At 38.7% G+C, this 19,649-nt stretch overlaps 2 protein-coding genes and 1 pseudogene across 2 annotated transcripts; all 3 read left to right on the top strand.

Moving 5' to 3' along the window:
* The first annotated feature begins 2,810 nt into the window (after positions 1-2,810).
* LOC131233040 (large ribosomal subunit protein eL31-like) lies at positions 2,811-3,234 on the top strand (annotated as a pseudogene).
* A 2,754-nt stretch (positions 3,235-5,988) lies between these two features.
* On the top strand, positions 5,989-9,008 carry LOC131233037 (aluminum-activated malate transporter 10-like). The gene is made up of 6 exons (XM_058229603.1): positions 5,989-6,466; positions 7,011-7,151; positions 7,238-7,510; positions 7,695-7,810; positions 8,050-8,169; positions 8,504-9,008. The coding sequence occupies exons 1-6, from the start codon at positions 6,127-6,129 to the stop codon at positions 8,912-8,914; spliced, it is 1,401 nt and encodes a 466-aa protein (XP_058085586.1). The 5' UTR covers positions 5,989-6,126; the 3' UTR covers positions 8,915-9,008.
* A 2,464-nt stretch (positions 9,009-11,472) lies between these two features.
* LOC131233036 (protein FAR1-RELATED SEQUENCE 5-like) lies at positions 11,473-16,264 on the top strand. Its single transcript, XM_058229602.1, has 3 exons — positions 11,473-11,681; positions 13,076-15,798; positions 15,896-16,264. The coding sequence occupies exon 2, from the start codon at positions 13,080-13,082 to the stop codon at positions 15,279-15,281; it is 2,202 nt and encodes a 733-aa protein (XP_058085585.1). The 5' UTR covers positions 11,473-11,681; positions 13,076-13,079; the 3' UTR covers positions 15,282-15,798; positions 15,896-16,264.
* The last annotated feature ends 3,385 nt before the right edge of the window (positions 16,265-19,649 follow it).

Genomic DNA, 19,649 nt, shown 5'->3' on the forward strand with positions numbered 1-19,649 from the left:
CACACACACACATACACACACACACACATATAATTTATCGAAAATGTCATAACTAACATCACATGATAGTAATCAAGTCAGACATAAATCATTGCTGACATTGAAAGCCTTGAAAACCATAACCTAAATGTTTATAGTCTGCACCTTTCGTCGGATAACTCGTTTCGAACTCGGTTCGAATCCTACGTTCACATATATATAACAACGGTACTTAAACCATGAAATGGGTTAACTATTTCATCGATTCCTCTATTTGGATTCATAAAACAAGATTAGGGTTAGGATTTCTTACCCAAATCGAAGTTGGAATGACTCGTGTAGCGATGGTGGGGAGGCGATTCGATACGTGGAGTAGTGGGAGTGAATCCCAGCAATGATCTCCCAATCTCACTCTCTTCTCCTCACTCTTTTCTCTCCTTTTCTCTCTTCTCTCTCCTAGGGTTTGGAGAAATTCATATGGGAGAGAGAGAGAGAGGCGGGTTTAAGGGCCTTATATAGGCTCAAAAGTGATGCAAATGGCCCCAGGTCCATGGTATACCTAGTTTGTATCCAAAGGGCGACTGTTTTTGACAAATGGGGCCTATACGGAGGTCCACAACTTACATACGTCGTAGGATAAGTTCCCTGACAATGGATCTATGTCAGGACTGTGTTTTTGGTGCGATCTGACAAACGGATCGGCCGTGAAAGACCTGTATCAGATCGACGGTCGTCGTTCTTCGATCAGGGCCACAAGTATACCAATTGGTACAGGAAAATTTTCTTGACCCATGGGTGAAGTTTGGTCAGAATCTGATAGTCCGAAGTTTTCAATTTCACCCGCAAGCGAATGACCCAATTCACTTAAGTTTCAATACATATTCTAAAGGTATTCGTGTTTCTCACACACTCTACTCAGAGCTCAAGTTGTGCGGTTCTGGATACTATTTATACTCGATTCCCGCATTATTTGTCAAGTCCAATAAGACTGAAATAATCTTATAGTTTCGCGGTAATCGGACTTTCGACGCACGGTCTAGGTCCGATACGGAGTTTTAATATACTCTCGAGAGCAACTAGATTTTGGGATTTGTCCTAGGTTTGCAAGAGACGTTGAGTTAATAATATTAATGACTTTTAGGTCTTACCATTTGTATAGAAAGTGGTTTAAGCCAAATCCATCGATTGTTTAGTTTAGTACTTAACTAAATTCCGCCCTAATAATGACAGAATAAGGTCTTAGGGTATTTCTATGCCCCTTTTTGGTACTTTTAGCTAGTGTATTATTTTAATTATTTTTTAAATGTTCATCAAGTTTACTTTATCTCTACCAAATTTCACTAGATTTCGTATTGTAGAAAAATTCTATAAATTCTAGAAATAGCAGCTGTCCGAACCAATAATTTTTGGTTGTCACATAAACCTAGATTAAACAATATTAAAATTTTTATTATATATATATTTTTTTTACTTATTTTTATATGAAACTAGACTTATCAAGCTTCAATTTAGCTTTTGAATCACCTAAATCAGAGTTATATTGATGGAGATATGACTTTTTGAAGTCGGTCGAAAACTACAGCGAGGGTCCTCCAAAAATTGGTGCACTGGCGATGCGTCGTGGTCAGGGCAGTGGCACCGCAGTCCGCTGGAGAGCCGGGCGGTGCCACCGCGCTCGCCTGGTAGTGGTTCTGCCACTCGTTTTCTTGAAACGGGCGTATCTTCTAATCCGAAATGAGTTACGCGACATGCCATATATGAATTTGGGGTAAGTGAAGTTGATCTATCCAAATAACTTATTTATTTTGTGAGATTCCATAAGGTTAATGGTCAAAAATTTATTTTATTTATAAATTTACTATTTATAGTAAATTTTAGTTTAAGTATTGTTCTTCATCATTTAAACTTTAAGATTAGTGTTTAATATGAAATTACTTGAAAAATTTTGAAGAATAGGGTGGTGAAAGGTGAGATTTTGAAGGAAATAGGTTGAAAGGGGATTCGAGGCTTCAAGATTAAGTTCTAAGAAGCCAATAAGGGGTTATGATTGACCCATTACCCAAGGACGTCTAATTTCAAGTTGGAAAAAATCTGGGACGTTATAATACATTCTCCGCGGGATCAAGTGGTGGCGAGGAAGGAATGGTTACAAAATAAATCACTACAGGAAAAAAAAAACTTTACATTATAAAACTTCTCTCATATCTTGATTTTAATACTGCTTGTCAAATGTTTGATGAATTGCCTGGAAAGTGTTGTTACCATTTTGCATTTTGTGAAAAATTGGAGATGCATCTTATGTGTTTGGGAAAATACCGCACATGCTCGAACTCGGCTTGAACTAGCACGAGCTGCTAACCAAACTGAGCCAAGCTGGCAAGACAGGCTCAAGGACCGAGCCGAGCTGAGTTTGAGCTGGGGTTAGCTACTAGCTGGGCCGAGCCGAGTCATGTCAAGCTCGACTCGCTTCGACCCTTATACAACTCTATTTGCCGCTTTCAACTCATGGCCAAAAATAGAAATATAGCAATTATTCATATTCAACGGTATAAGAGGCCTAAGACTAGTGGGTAGGATCTTCCAGTCTTCAATTTTTTTTTGTCATGGCTCATTTTACGTCTGCAAACATACCAACAATGCGGGTCGCCGCACCCAGCTTATAGAAATTGAAAATGCAACTTCAAGTGGGGCCATGGCTTCTTGATTTCCGGATTTTGTAAGTGGCGACCATGGTTAAGTGATTCAATCCACATAATCCATATATTAGAAGATCTTGGTGAAACTTTGGGGACTAGAGTTTTGAGAGATCGGGAGAGGGAAGAGCTGCTAAGATGGTGAAGAAGACGACCAAAGGGAGAATGAAGAGGTAGTGACAAGAGAATATACTATCAATCTCCATAGGCGTCTCCATGGATACACCTTCAAGAAGATGGCTCCTAAAGCCATAAAAGAGATAAGGAAATTAGCACAGAAGGTGATGGGGACAACAGATGTTAGGGTTAACGTAAAGCTAAACAAGCACATATGGAGCAGGGGTATCCGGGGTGTGCCTGGACATGTTCGTGTGTGCATTGCTCGTAAGAAGAATGAAGAGGAAGATGTCAAGGAGGAACTTTATTCATTGGTCACTGTAGCAGAGGTCCCGCCTGAAGGGCTCAAGGGATTGGGAACCAAGGTCATCGAATAAGGAGATTGGACTCAATAAACTTCAGTTTTTAAGAGGTTGAACACACTAAACTTTAGTTTTAAGAGGTACATTTTTGAGATTTATGTTTAGATATTTTTATTTTTTTATTATCAGTGCATTTTGGATGTATTTCGGATTTTGGATTTTGAGATTGCCCTTTGAAAGTTATGTTCAGTTAGAATTTTTAACTTTACACATTGCATCTAAATGTTTAAATGACACTTAAGCTTTTAATCTTTAATGAAGAGTACTAGAGAGAAAAAAAAAATCCTGGCCGAAAATGTTGACATTTTAGCATTTGAGAGTACAGATTAAGACATTCAAGGAGACATTTTGTGGGCATGGTCCTACATGGTTGTCCCAGCTGGTCAATGCTTTGTCTCTTGACCGAACCTGAATGTCATTGCAATTAGACACAATCCACATCATAAAGTACCAAAATTTAAAGGCACGTTACGCGGTTAATCCTTTACAACGTGGACATGTCGGATTCGCTAGTGACCCGCCAATGCATAAGTAGGTACTGATAGTGATCGGTCCTCTGTGGGCCTCATCATGATGTATATATTTTATCCATGTCGTCCATCCATTTCCAGATCATTTGAGGTTTGAACACAAAAATATGAGACTCATTCAAAACTTAGATGGACTATACCACAGGAAACATGGTTGATTGAACACTGACGTAGGGATGAACGTGATGAGGATAACTACTCTGAATCCACGGAGCTTCTCTGGACTCCTCACAGAGACTTCTCGAATCCATGAGGAAAGAAAGCAGAAAAATAGAAATAAATTCTAAGAAATTCGAAATTGATTAATTAATCACTAAAAACGAGTTCACAACCCTTTAAATAGGGGTACCAAGCAATGAGAAAGAAATCAGAATCAAACTACAACTAAAACTCCTAAAATCCGCGACTTACTATAAATAGTAAACTTACTATTTATAGACGGTCATGATGTCTACTAGTGTGCAAGGTTTTCGGCAAAAAATAGTGTCCTATTTGGCTTCACCAAACCGTTCTCCTAATTATTCTAAGCTCTTTTCACGTTGGGCGCAACTCCTAAAGCCCGACGGATGAAGAGTTATAACCAAACTAAAACTTACTATTTATAGTAAAAACGAAATTAAAGCAGGGAAACGATCGTCGATCCAGGGGTTTTTCGCAATTCCGGGCTACACAACTCGACGTAGCGGGTTGGTTGGCTAAAGTAGCTCGTTCTACCCCAAAATCATATATTTTAGGTCAGGTAACTCATTCCAGATTGCGAGATACGCCTGATCTAAGGTCTGACAGTCCGGATCACTTCTGTCGCCGACCGGGCCTTTTCTGATCCATCTTGGCCATGAAACTGTCCGCGACCAGCTCTACATCAAACACCCACCGTTGAAATATCTTGGGGCCCACAAAAGTGTTGGATCTAGTTTATATTTGTGCTTTCCTTTCATCCAAATCTAAGTGAGCTTATGAACAAGTTGGATGGAAAATAAAACATTACATGGAACTGTACAAAATTTTTAACCGTGGGCATTCAGTCACCGCTGTTACCTGTATGTGGTCCACGGAGATTTGGAACCTCATTTTTGGGCTCACGTCCGAAGAGCCCTAAAATGAACCGGAAAAATGAGGACGGCGTGGATAAAACACATAAATCACGGTGTGCAAACGGCACCGACCAGTACTGACATCAGTTGCGGAGGGACGCTACGGAATCCGAGTGTGGACGGTATGGAATCAAAGTGTAACCACAAAGTGGGTGTTACTCTTACCGTGTGGGGCCAACCTTGATGAGTTTTCATCATATCCACACCGTCCATCCGTTTTATCATCTCATTTAAGAACAATATTCCAAAGCTTAAGAAAAGAGATCTATGGTGAACCACACCACGGAAAAAGGTGGTAAATAACCATTAAAAGCTTTTTATAGGCCACAAAAGTTTGGGATCAAGCTAATGTTTTTATTTTCCTTTCATCCAGTTTTTTAAACCTTGTAAACGGGTTGGATAACAAATGAACATTATGAACATGCTTAAAGTGGGCCCTGGGAAGTTTTTAATTGTGAATGTTCAATAGTCACTGTTTCTTGTGGTGCGGTCCGCCTGGGATTTTGATATGCTTAGATTTTTGGAAACCATCCTAAAATATGCTGTAAAAACGAATGTACGGAGTAGATATACAAAATATCATCAAGGTTGGCCCTGCGGTAAGGGTAACACCCACTAAGCTGTTACCCGGGTAACTAACCCCTAATCCGCGCCCCCGCTGCAATCCGTGGAGACAGGTGAGAAAAGCAAGCACCGAGAAAAAAGAAAAAACTAAATAACGGGTCCACTACCTAGAATATGAAGTGGGTGTGTCTAAATCCATAATGTTGGGCGTAAATGTCAGTCCCCATGCAAAAACCGTGTTCAACGTGCACATATTCCCTGGCCTTGCATGAATGTTTTATGAAATTCAAGCACCAAATAAGCACTTATATATGGCTTCCAAGTGATTCATACACAGAACAAGCTCACCTGCATTACATCACTTTGAGTTTCTAAGGCCTATTTGCTCTTTTTCTAAGTATTTTTTTGCCTAATAATCGTGTTCGAATAGACCTGTCTTTCTTTGTTTGCATTTCTTTATCTTTTCTGCTATTATTTGTCCATGGTTTGAGACAAGCTCCTCAATCTCGGTTTTAAAAATTCCGTGACTCTTGATCTTGGTTCGAAAAGTTCAGTCCCCTAATGACAGTATCTCTTCAAGTATTCCCTATTTACCAAGTACATCCACTGAGCACAGGATCTGGACTGAGTTATCTATAGTTTAAAACAAGCTCCTCAAATCTTAGTTTGATGAGTTCGGTAGAGCATTGATAGTAATGCTTCCAAGTATTCTCTAATTACCAAGTACTTCCACCTATCTCTAGGATCCTTAATTGCCACTTTTCACGAATCTTTTCTGTTAGTTATAATGGCCAACACAAATGGAACTTCAAAAGGGTTGGAATGGAGGGTGACAATCTCTGATAGGTCACCCGAAAGACCGGCAGTGGAATCTTCATGGATCTGCAGAGCATGGATAGGACTCTTGGGGATAATTTTAGCATTGAAATCGAAAGTGTGGAGGTTTTGGGAGAAGATAAGGAAGTTGGCCGTTGATGATCCTAGAAGGATTTTCCATTGTTTAAAAGTGGGGCTGGCACTTACATTGGTGTCCCTGTTTTACTACATCAAGCCCTTGCACGATGGTATTGGAGGAACGGCCATGTGGGCCATCTTCACCGTCGTTGTAGTCTTCGAATACACAGTCGGTATGTACAGGTTTTGAGATTGGAGCTGATATTAACACCCTAGATGTTGTTGGATTTTTTATATTTTTATATTTTTTTAATAATAAAACTTCTTTTTCTATATATATATATATATATATATATATATATTAAAACATACTTTTCTACTCTTGATATTAGAAGGTATCTATTTTTATTTTTAGTATGAAGAATTATTGTAGTTAATCATACAACATAACCATCTCTACAATCAGTACGGAAGCACGTAGGTTTGGATGGTTAATCTGCCATCTTCTACTTGTGTCATAACACAAAAACTCGATGTTTCTCACTGTCCAAATCAATGGACTTTTATTTTGACAATTGCCCACAACACTTGCTCACCATCCATGTCTATATAAGAGGTGTGGTCGTCCATCTGATGGTGCAGATCATTCCAAGGACGATTGGATCACATAAATTTTTCATACCGAGTTTTGATGCATAAGTGCATGGTTCTGGGTTTCTTCGGCAAACTTCAAATCTTCAAATAAATTGACGAAACTATCCTTCCATGCTGTTGTAGGTGCAACGCTCTCCAAAGGCTTAAACAGAGGAGTGGCGACTCTAGTTGCTGGAGCCCTCGGCTTTGCTATTCATTGGCTTGCAAACCAAACTGGTGAGAAGGCTGAGCCTGTGGTTCTTGGTGTCCTTGTCTTCCTTATAGGTATGCAACATTGCCTGTGTTTTGTATTTCCTTTTAAATACAAATACTAATCCCACATAACTCACTTTCCATCTTCTTCATTTCAGTTTCTGCAGCGACTTTTTTCAGATTCATTCCCACAGTCAAAACCCGATTTGATTATGGTGTTTTGATCTTTATCCTCACCTTCAGCTTGGTTTCCATCTCGGGCTATCGCGAGGAAAAATTGTTTAAGTTGGCCCACGAGCGTCTATGCACCATTGCCATAGGAGGGTTCATGTGCTTACTCGTCAGCATTTCTATCTGTCCCATCTGGGTGGGCGAAGAATTCCACCACCTGATCACTTGTAACATTGAAAAGCTTGCCGATTCTTTAGATGGTATGGACTTTTGCATATTGCATACATATATAAATTCTCTCTTGCGGTTTCAACATACATACATATGTACGTAAGAAATGCCTATTTAATTTCATGCTTGTGTGCATACCTACATGCACATATATTAATTTCATGCTTGTCATACCATAATTTGTTTCACAGATTTTTTCTTTCTTGGATTTAGGATGTGTTGCTGAATATTTCAATGAAAGTGGGAGTACAGCAGACAACGAAGAGCCCTGTCCAAAATCAAAAGCCTACAAAAGCGTTCTCAATTCAAAGGCGACCGAAGAATCACTGGTGAGTCGTAGAATTATTTGATATTGATTACAGTGCATTTGGTTTTACCAAATATTATGAATTTTTATGATATTTCATGATTAATCAACCTAATTTAGTGCAAAATATCATGAAATTTCATGACATTTGGTGCAACCAAACACACCCTTAGCAATCCAACCAAGAAAATTAATTACTCTTGGGTTTTTCTTTTTACTGAATTTTCTTTGATTTGATTTGGATCCGGCTTATCTATACAGGCCAATTTGGCACGATGGGAGCGGCATCCATGGAAGCAGTATCTAAATATCGCAGCAGAAATTCGTTGCTGCGCTTATCAAGTAGAGGCACTCAACGGTTCCTTCAATTCAGAGATTCAGGTACGCTAAATGATCTAAAGATTTACTGATCAGGTTTTCAAGTTCAAAACCTCAGCTGTGTACCCTGAGAACTCACTGAGTCAACTAGGTTATGAGTTGGGTCCTTTTCAAAGGATAACTCGGATGTGTTAAACCCATAGAAACTCAATTGAGTCATGTATAAACCCCTTGTAAACTTCCAACAAAAAAAGAAAAAGAAAACTTGCTGCTTGCACGTACCTGACTGTGAATTTACTCAGACGAGTTTCAAGCTGAGTCACTGAATTTTTGAAATATGGTCTTGACCCTTTCAACACATGCATTACCTAAAATCGGAATTGCCACTATGTTGCAGGCACCCGAGTTCATGAAGAAGCATCTCAGTGAGGCATGCATTAAACTAAGTTTACAATCTTCCATGGTCTTGAAAGAGCTCGTGACCACAACCAAAAGCATGAGTAGATCTTCCAACATAGAGTTTTTAGTTGGAGAGATGAATGGCGCTGTAGAAGATCTCCGTAGTTCATTGAAATCACTTCCTGACCAAGTTCCACCGACGCTGCTGCCTCCATCAATAGAAGCAATGGAGGAGGAAACCCCATGCATCTCAACCACCAAGGTGCCACTTACAGAGGTCATGCCTCTTGTCGTGCTCACTTCGCTCCTGATCGAAATCGCAGGGAGGATCCAAGGAGTCGTCGATGGCGTCAATGAGCTAGCAGCCCTTGCGAATTTCAAACCCGCGGTTGATGCTGAGCCCAGGTAGACCTAAGCTGCGGGACATTTGGTTTTGAACGGTCTGTCTTATTGCCACTAATAGATGGTCATGGCCATTTGTCTGTTACTATGTATGCATGTGGTGGCCCAGCTTGACATAATTGTAGAGCAGCTGTATGCGCGTTTGATACGCTTCTAGAGTTGTATATATATTCTCGGATTGATTATCATGAAGACATACAAATTTTCCTAATCACCGATAATATGGACCACAACCTATCCATTCAGGGATCATTAATGCAAGGACTCAAGATCATAAAATGAACGATTCGGATAATCTATAATGCAAGTACTCAAGATCCTACAAATCTTCCATTCCAGATGAAACGGAGATATGCCTGACCAAATTATTTGATTCACTGGTACTGAACGCTTGATATGCAGGCACTCAGAAATTGTTCACATGGCAAACGTTTACTCGACACTAAACCGACTATATTGTGGAAGAGCCACCGTCCATGGTAACTACATTGCCCACGAGATGAGCGATTCTGCCCAATTTCAGTAGTGCGTCCGTACCTTCACCGTGTTGATCAGCTGGTACGGGTGTCAAACAACCATTTAGCAGGGGACATATTTATAATAATATATTAGTGAGATATATTTGCTGCTTTTGATATTCAAACATAAAATTTTCTGCTATGATACCATGCCAAACAACCATTTACTCTAAAAGCTTAAGCCATCAGAGTTGTGGTGTATCAATGCATATCAAAGGACTTTATCACTTCAATAGTTGGCACGGATTGTGCTAAGATGCGTGTTGACTTTCTTCGAGCTTTGAGTTGTACGAACGGTTCAAAGGAAAACAAAGTTGCATGGACCCCACAATGATGTATTTATCATATCTACATTGTTCATCCATTTTGTGAGGTCATTTTAGATCTTGATCCCAAAAGTGAGTAACTTCCCAAGCTCAAGTGGACCACACCACATATAGGGAACAATGTTCTCACTGTTAAAACATTCTTAGGGCACACCGGAGCATTTACTTTCCATCCAATCTGTTCATAAGGTAAAACAGACTTGGATGAAGAGAAAAAACAAATATCATATTGATCTAAAATTTATGTGACCCCAAAAGTATTTCAATGGCAGGCGTTCAATCCACCACTGCTTTTTACATTGTGGTATACTTGATTTTTGGATCTGTCTGATTTTTCAGCTCAATCCTTACTCCGAGTTCACCAAGTGGACGGACAGTTTAGATATAACTTATAACTTATGAAGAGACCAACAGAACTTGGTGACGTCAACACACCAGCCACATCTCGTGGTGTGTGGTACACCAGCCAATCCGTTTCCCATTTTTTCATAGCATTATTATTTAAACATTGATGTCCAGCCGTTATCAAGGGTTAAAAATCAATTTCCGTGCACCGATTTGGTCACCTCCGAAGCCAACGGGCAACGGCTGTCTTGAGCCGACACACGCATTGGGGTTTCAATTCCATCAAAGTTGGGCCATGGTTGGTGGACCAGAACATTGATCAGATGTATTCCTCGATGGACCAATTATTCCCCAAAAATTTCATCCCTACCACATCTGTTTGTTAGGAGTCTGAACTTATCGTACGGTAAAGCTTTCCTTGGGTCCATCATCATGCATTGGTAGCATCTAAACCATCCGTCAATTATGCCTCATTATGTTGAAAAGAAACGGCAAAACTCAAGCTGATCAATCTAAATCTCAGGTGGGCCGCACCATAGAAAACAATGTAGAAATTAGAAACATGTACAAAACCTTAAAATTTGATGAGCCCACCAGCGTCTTAGAGCAGCTTCATTTTCTAGGTGTCCCTTCATCAAGATGGGGTTCACCTAATCACTGGGTTGGATGGCATATACACACTACAGTGCGCCCGAAACATGATTTATTGAAGCCTTCTACCTCATTGTTCCCATTGTCATGGTCCATGGAGTTATGGCTTGGCCTGACTTCTGTACTCATGGCCAAACATTTGAGTCACACTCCCGGATGGATTTTAGACACGCATCATGGTGGCACTACACATGCACATCCATTGTCGGATTCACCCCCTTTGTGTAAATTAAACAAGTTGAATGCCTTGTGTCATTTTGAGTGGTGAACTTTGATAATTTCGCTGAAGCATTGATGTAGAGCAGGTCAGGGACACTTTCATGTTCAAGATGGACTAGAGATGGCCCGATCGGAGGCGGAAATGAATAGGACCGTGGGAACCTTAAAACAAGTATATCTGACAAACTGGAATAAGTTATTCAACGTACTATATATGATTTTGAGAGTACGAGAAGCTACTTTAGCCAACCAATGCCAGGTTGTCCACACCGGATTTGCAATATTCCATCAGATGAGTCCGGATCCTCTGCCTCCGGGAGGCAGAGAGTCTCTGCCTCCCGCAATCTCATTGGTCCACCTCACCGCTCCTGCCACATAGGACTAGCCCATCTGTTTCCGTTTTATATATAAATTTTTTTTTTTTAAAAAAAAAAAACGAAAATCTCTCTGCCGTCTTCCCTAACGGCACTGTCCATTTCCGGTTCCGGAGATTTTTCAGAATTTCTTCTTCTCTCGTTTCTAATTTCAAATTCTTTCCTTTTACAGATGGATCTCATCAAAGCGGAAGAAAAAGAGGGGTTTTTCCTTTTGACGATCGGAGGCCCTCTTTCCTCAATCTCTCACAATTCCTCTCGCCCATTTTCCACCGAGCAGCCGATAGTCGATTTCTACTATTTCGTCTATTCATCCATCGAAGATCCACCCCACCTCACAGGTATTTTAATTTTTTTTTAATTTTTTACAGATTATTTATTTTATATATTTTATCCTCCATTCAAAATCCCTTTTTTTTTTTCCCAAGGCTATAGACAATGACATATTTTACTTACTGGTATAAGCGATCATCGTATGATCTGCCTCCAATGCCTGCAGTATATCTTTTTTTTTTTTTTTACTAATGCAGATTATTAAATGAGGAACATTGGATGTTGTTTTTGAATTGCCTGTATGCATGTAGACTAATAGGAGATTTTCAGGATTCTTCCTATGGCGAATCCGAATTTTTAATGTTTTAAGTTGTTTCCACTTATGCATTGTTTCCACTTAATGTAATATAAAGATAGGTAACGTGGTTGGTGATAGATTTCTTCTGTTTTTATTTTATATGGTTATATATTGATGATGATAGATTGATTTCTATGGCACATGTACGTTCTAAGTATGTCTTGTTTGTTTACCCTTATCTGAAATGAGTTGAGCACTCCTCTCATTTGGTAGACAGCCTGAAAATGAGTTGAGCACTCCTCTCCCTCCAATATTAGTGGACATGAATCTAAAAGATCCATATCGAAATGGGTATTTGAAATTTGTATATTGAAATCCTAAAGCCCATTTTGAGGAGCATTAGACAAATAATCTGGATCACTAAACAAGGGGACCCACAAGTATCTAAATAAAAGCATTAGGACCACTAGTCCCATTTATTTTTTTTATACATGCAGCCCAGCAGATTCCTGAAACAGTGTTTTTGACCCATCTACACAGGAAGCTTACTTGATGACAATACATGTTTATGGTCAAGCACAATGCCAAATCCCCATGTAATAAACATCCCTAACTACATATCTCCCTCAGCTAAAAGTACGAATCTAAAAGTTCCTGGGCGGAGCCTATGGATTTTGAATTCTTCCAGCGGCCCTATTCAAAAATTTGATTTTGTCTACATTAAACCCAGCCCATTGACATCCCTATGAGTAACAAACTTGCATGGTTATGTATCTATTTAGAAATTTGAAAATATTTTAGATCTTGAATTAAATCAAAGAGAAACATTAATACTTTATATGAGTGATATAAAAGTAATTAACATTAAACTGAGTTATGAGTCCTTGATGGACAAATATTTACGATTGTTTGATTATATGAATATGGGGACATTATTTAGACTGTTAGTTTTGACATTTCCACCACTGTTAGTTTTAGCTTTGGCCTTAGCTTTAGCTACAAGATATTGACATTTCCACCACTGTTAGTTTTGATGTTATTTTGCCACTATACAATAATTTGCAATCAGAACTAAAAATTAATATGCCATGTGTATGCATAAATTGATTAGATTATTGTTGTAAAGTAGGTCATTTATTTTCAAACACTATTTTTGCCTTTCAGGTCAATGGAAAGTATAAATTTCTTCAAATCATGCACACCACGTGAGGTGGAGGACACGTCTCAATCACAACCTCATATAGACATTGAATTAGAAAATGATATAAATGAATTAAGAAGCTCTAATATATATACGAGTGATTCAGACATAGATGAAAATGCATCTAATTTGAAAATTGGTAATGAATTTGAAACAGAAAAAGATGCATATAAGTTTTACAATAGTTATGGACGGAAAGTCGGTTTTAATGTTCGGATTGATACTAGAACTATAGACCGTAAGACGAGTGTAGTGAAAATGGGAAAGTTCATCTGCTCTAGAGAAGGTAAACGACCATCTGATAAACCTGACGTAAATGTGAAGCAACACCGCGATGAAACAAGAACAGGTTGTAAGGCATACATGACAATTAGGTTGGGAGTTAACGGTAAATATCAAATTACCAATTTTAATAGTGACCATAATCATATACTTGCATCTCCAGAAGAATCAGATTTACTAAGATCACAACGAAAACTTTCTGTAGCTCAAGTAATGGTAGCTGATGACTGCGACAGATCTGGTATAAAGCCAAAAGCAACATTCGATTTAATGAGCAGACAAGCTGGTAGTCGACAATATGTTGGACATAATATGGTAGACCTCAAGAATTACTTACGGACAAAAAGGATGAATGCAATGAAACAATTCGATGCTGAGGGTCTACTGCAATTTTTCAAAACAAAGCAAGTTGAAGATCCAAAGTTCTTTTACTCTATTCAAATTGATTCTGAAGATCGTATTACTAATATTTTTTGGGCAGATGGAAGAATGATTTTAGATTACGATCGTTTTGGAAATGTGATTTGTTTTGACACAACATATAAAACAAATGAGAATGGACGACCATTTGCACCATTTCTTGGTGTTAATCATCATAGACAAACAATTTTTTTTGGGGCTGCACTTCTATATGATGAAACCATTGATTCTTTCAGATGGTTGTTTAAAACTTTTTGTGATACAATGTCTGGAAAAATGCCTCAAACCATTCTAACAGATCAGGATAAGGCGATGTCAAGTGCGATTAAAACGGAATTAAGAAGAACAGTTCACCGTATTTGTGTTTGGCATATGTTTCAAAATGCGTGCAAACACCTAAGTCATTTATTTAATTCTTCTGAATCTTTTGGTAAAGATTTTAGTAGATGTGTCTATGATTTTGATGATGAAGGTGAATTCCACCATGCATGGGAAACAATGATTCAGAAATATGATCTTACAAATAATACATGGTTGCAGCAATTATTCAATGAAAAAGAAAAGTGGGCATTAGTGTATGGAAAAAAAGTATTTTGTGCTGATATGAAAAGCACACAACGTTGTGAAAGTTTGAACAAGGATTTGAAGAGATACTTACATCCAGGGCAAAATATTCTCAGATTTTTTGAACACTTCGAACGATTGGTGGATGATAGAAGGAACGCCGAATTAGAAGCAAATTTCAAAATGATTCAAAGTTCACCAACTGTGATGTTTCCTATTAATATCTTGGAGCATGCAGTTAGTGTCTACACAACAACCATTTTTAAATTATTCCAGTCTGAGTATACCAACAGTCTTGGTCAAACTGTTGAAAAATTAGAACAGTCTGGGATGGTGATTAAATACCAAGTACGTGAAAGTAAAAAGCATAGATTCCACATTGTTACCGTGAACTCAACGGATGAGTTTTTTGAATGCAGTTGCAGAAAGTTTGAATTTATGGGTATTTTATGTTCTCATATATTAAAAGCAACAAATCATACCCTCACAAGACTGCCACCGAAATACATCCTAAAGAGGTGGACCATAGAAGCTGCTTCATATTCCTTTCCGTCGGTTAATACAGATTGTGGCTTGGATGGAGACTCTAAGAAACTACGTTCTTATCGTTATAATAGCTTGATTTCCAACTTTGTTAAGTTGTCATCAATGGGTTGTGAAAGTGAAGAGTCATTTCAATGTGCTACTAAATATTCTGAGTTGATGCATCAAGAAATGCAAAAAATATTTAAAGAAAAAGCAAAATTAAAAGGAATATCTTCCATTGAAGATTGTTGCAATAATAACGAGAGTTATAGAGAGGATGATTGTGTAATTGTAAATGTTGACAATGCACAGTTGAAAGACAAAATCATTCAGATAAAAAAAAAAAGCTCACGAAACAAGAATGAGGAATCTCAATGACTTTAACAAAGAAGATCGTGTAATTAAAAGAAAATGAGCTGAAATTGATGAAGGTAAAGAAGAAGCTTATAAAATCAAGAGAAAAGAGCAATGTCGTGGTAGACGTAGATTTAAGAATTGTTTGGAAAAGGCAAAAACAAAGAAATGCCAAAAGAAATTGCAGAAAAGTGAACCAATGCTATACCCTACTAATGAAGATCTCAGAGATGCGTCAGATCCAATCCATTATCAGACATGTCTCACAAAGGTACGTTGTAACTATCTTGATTTAATGTATAAATTTAAATATTTTAAAATCAATTAAACAATTAAATGATAAATTTATATTTATTTGTGAACTTGATTTTCATGTTGTTACTTGTATCAGGGATACAATGGTGTTTGTTTGGATCCCGTGACTACGTACTTTCAATCAGCGTTATCTCATTCCATCATTCAACCACATCAATCCGTGCAGGACCATCTCTAACCCTCGATTTACTTTCCTAATAATTTAAGTTTCACTCAATTACTTAAGGTAAGGAATTGCATTTACGATAAATTTAAATAATGTATATTAATTCTCTTATATTTTTATGATACTAACTTCGATTCATGGAATGATTAATATGCAGAATGCTACAAATTACGCAGCATTCCAACATCCTGTGGCAGGTTGCAGTAGTAGTTCAATAATTGGAAGAGAAGGACAACAACCATAAAGGTTTTGTACTATTATGTAATGATGATGGTTGTTAGAGAGGAATAAAAACCATAAAGCTTTTGTGGGTTTTGCCTCTTGTTGGGCTGGTGATGATGAGATGGGCTTCTGGTTTTTAAAGAGTTGAATGTGATTGAGATTTCATATGTGGAAACTTATGGTGTTGCAATCAGGCTTTTGATGATGGGCCCCACTCTTCTTCAAGGAGCTGTTGCAAGAGGAGATGTTATAGTGCATTTCGATGTTTAGATTTTATTAGCCTTGGCCTATTTTGGTGAACTCTTTTTTTTTTTTTCTTTATCCATCCCATGGATTGTTGATACTGGGTTTTTTGTGTGTGTGTGTGATATTTGCTAATGGCAATGATTTTAGATAGTCATGAAGTGATTGTTTTAATCCCTTTTTTTAGGACCATTTGATTTAAAAATTTATCCCTTATCCATCTTTGTGGCTGGAGCATCTAATGAATCGACAGCCTAATTTTTCCCAACCAGGTCATCTTTGTGGCTGGAGCATCAGGTGCACTTCCCTGATGTCTCCCATGGTGCAAAACAGCAGAATGTCTTAGTGGCCCATCTAATGAATTGACAGCCTGATTTTTCCCAACTAGGTCATCTTTGTGGCTGGAGCATCAGGTGCACTTCCCAGATGTCTCCCATGGTGCAAAACAACAGAATGTCTTAGTAGATTCTGAAAACTGACTGTTCCCGGTCATGGCCTACTTCCAGCTTCGAAGGCATGAGCTTAACAATCTTCGCAGACACTTCCATGGAGAATCGTATGGAACATAACTGCCACATGTCTTGAGCTTTGTTTTCCTCTAAACAAAGGAGACATCTCTTTATTTATGTTATGCTTCGGTGCAATGGGATTTTCTTATTAGAAGTACTTCTGGAACACTATCAAATTAAGCGTTTTTTTTTTTTTTTTTCTCCTGTTTTCTTTTGAATGCCTAAGCTTGTACTCCTTGCTTTCATATAGGTCTTAGCAAATGAAGTAAACATCGGCTATGAGGATATGGGCAATCAGCAGGCAAGTGATCTCTCCTGCTCCCTACTGAATTTTGATGTCTCCATCCAGGGCAGTATATGATATATCATTACTTACAATCTACAGGTTCTGAAGTTTAATGGGACTCGGATCAGAAATACATGGCACCTAGCACATCTTGTTGACTGTAAGCACTCTGCTGACCATTATTTGTCCTGGAACTATATGGTCCTGGGCCTCAGCGATTGTACTGTTTGCTCTGGCTCACAATTGTGAATGTGGGGCCCATGGTTTGGTGATCAGATTCCAGACCATTGATCTGATGGGCCAAAGCATGGATGAGGGATCCAAAAGGTTTTTCAGATTTGAAGATCCTGCTCTTAGATCTTTGGCCCCATTGAATGTGGACCATTGCCATAATTCTTTTCCCAACCATCTCTGTGGGCCCACTGCTTGAAAGTTTAGGACCAAATGGAGCCTAAGTCCCTTTTTAAACATATTAGATTCATTTGGTCGTCACAAGCCAAATGGAGCCTAAACCCCTTTTTAACTCTGCCAATGCAATTCCTTGCATTGCCGGTCCCAAGCCCGAGTAAAGGAGGAGGGAGAATGGGCATCAAGATGAGTTGTGTACTATGCATTCATTCGTATGATTGCAGCAGGTATTTTGAAGATATTGTTTTGATTGATTCAGTTCTGTTTTTCATTGCAGTTTGTGGTGTGTTTGCCATACATTCCATTCATAAGTTCACCCATATCCAGAAAATCAGACCATTCCAAAACATAGGCGGTTCACATGACACCCAATGATTGGGATGGGAAGCTCGCCATGCTAGAAATGCAATTGGACGAGATGCAGCTTCAATTCAAAGAAACTGAAAAGATGATAGTGAAGGAACAAGAGGCTATGAAGGAAGCAACAAACCTAATTCCTGTCATACATGAGGTCCCAGTCATTGAAAATGTGCTGTTGGATAAACTCATGACCTTTGAAAATGACATACTGAAGGCGGGATTGCCATCTCAAGGAGTTTTGTGATGATTAACATAACATTTCAAATTAGTTTGCCTAAATTCCATGGGTGAACATGCATTTGCATTTCTAGCTACTTGCGATATTTATGTCACTCACCATTAATTTATCGTAGGCCATGCTGAGCTCACTGGAAAAGGAGTTAGATGAAAGTGAAAGAAAGTGTGAAGAAACACAAAGGCTTAGTGAAGAAAGGCTTTGTATGGGGTACTATTAATTATTTGTATGGGGCCCCAATGAAAAGGATCCTGTTGTTATTTGATAGATGTTTTACTTTCCTTCAGGGACAAGGCTTCATGGTTGGGGTTCAAATAAATCCAATCTCAGGCATACCTTCTGGATATCCGGTAGATATTTTCAACTTCTCTTAGGGCCCGTTTGGCCGGGTGGATTGGAATGGATTGAAAGGTATTAGGGTGGATGGCATGGATTTCAAGGTAATGATGGTGTTGACAGTGGAATGTCTCAAAATCCATGGGATTGCTATATTCCGAATTGCTATATCGATTCTGTTTAGCACGCCCAGCCAATCCTGGGATTAAACCTTCCATCCCTTCCAATCCCTCAAAGCAAACACGTCCCAGGAAAATTCGAACGGATTAGGGTGGATTGGATAGCATTTAAAGGTAATGGCAGTTGATTGTCTTAAGATCCATGGGATTGCTATTTCCCGGGATCAGATCACCCGGTCTGTTTGGCATGCCCGGCTAATCCCGGGATTTAACTTCTAATCCCTTCCAACACCATCCAATCCCTTCCAATCCGCCCGGCCAAATGGGCCCTTCATGTCCATCATAGTAATCACCAATCTGCTCCAATTTAGGAATCCAGCTACATGCATGCTCTGATGAATTATTTGGACAGGAATTGCTGCAATATGTTCTAGATCATGTTAAAGATAAGAGGGTGGAATACTTGCTTGAGGTTAGAGGAATAGTGATGCAGGCTTTTTCTTTTAGTGCTCATGCTATATTCTCTTCAAATTTCTTTTTAGTAGTTGTATTTAATTTCTGAAAATGTGATACTGCCAAGATTGCTGAAAATGTGATACTGCAGAGATTGCTGGAGGCTCGTGCGGAACTTCAACCTTTGCTTCTTAAATCTCATGATCACTTAAAGGATCTATTATTTACTCATTTGGTGTCCACAGTTGCCCTTGATTTTACGGCCGTTGGGAGGGGATATGAGGAACTGAATAATGTTGAACCAGAGGTGGATTATTGTTGGCATGTCCACAGTTGGTTTCCATTGCACTATTTACTCATTTGGTGTCAATGTGTAGTATCTGAATATTTTACGAAATGTTGTCCAACTACAGATCATGTGCAAGATTCCCTTACAATGGGATTGTGGGTGTGTGAAATGTCTATAGAAATTGGATATCCTTGGACTCAAATCAATCTGTAATCATGACCTTAAGCCCTCTAATGTCATAAGGATTAATCAGGTTTAGTGCAACCTCAAGGAGCAATCAGCTACGGATCTAATCTGTAGCTACATCAAAATTGCTACGGATTTTATCCATAGCTTTTTATCCTCTTTCTGGTACTGTATATTTCGAATTTCTTCACATTTATTTTATCAAATTTCAACTAAAGAGGCCTCATCTCCAAGATCGCTCCGGTTAACACCTGAATGATTGGAT

The sequence above is a fragment of the Magnolia sinica genome, chromosome 18 (assembly GCF_029962835.1).
Source record: "Magnolia sinica isolate HGM2019 chromosome 18, MsV1, whole genome shotgun sequence".
Taxonomy (NCBI): Eukaryota; Viridiplantae; Streptophyta; class Magnoliopsida; order Magnoliales; family Magnoliaceae; genus Magnolia; species Magnolia sinica.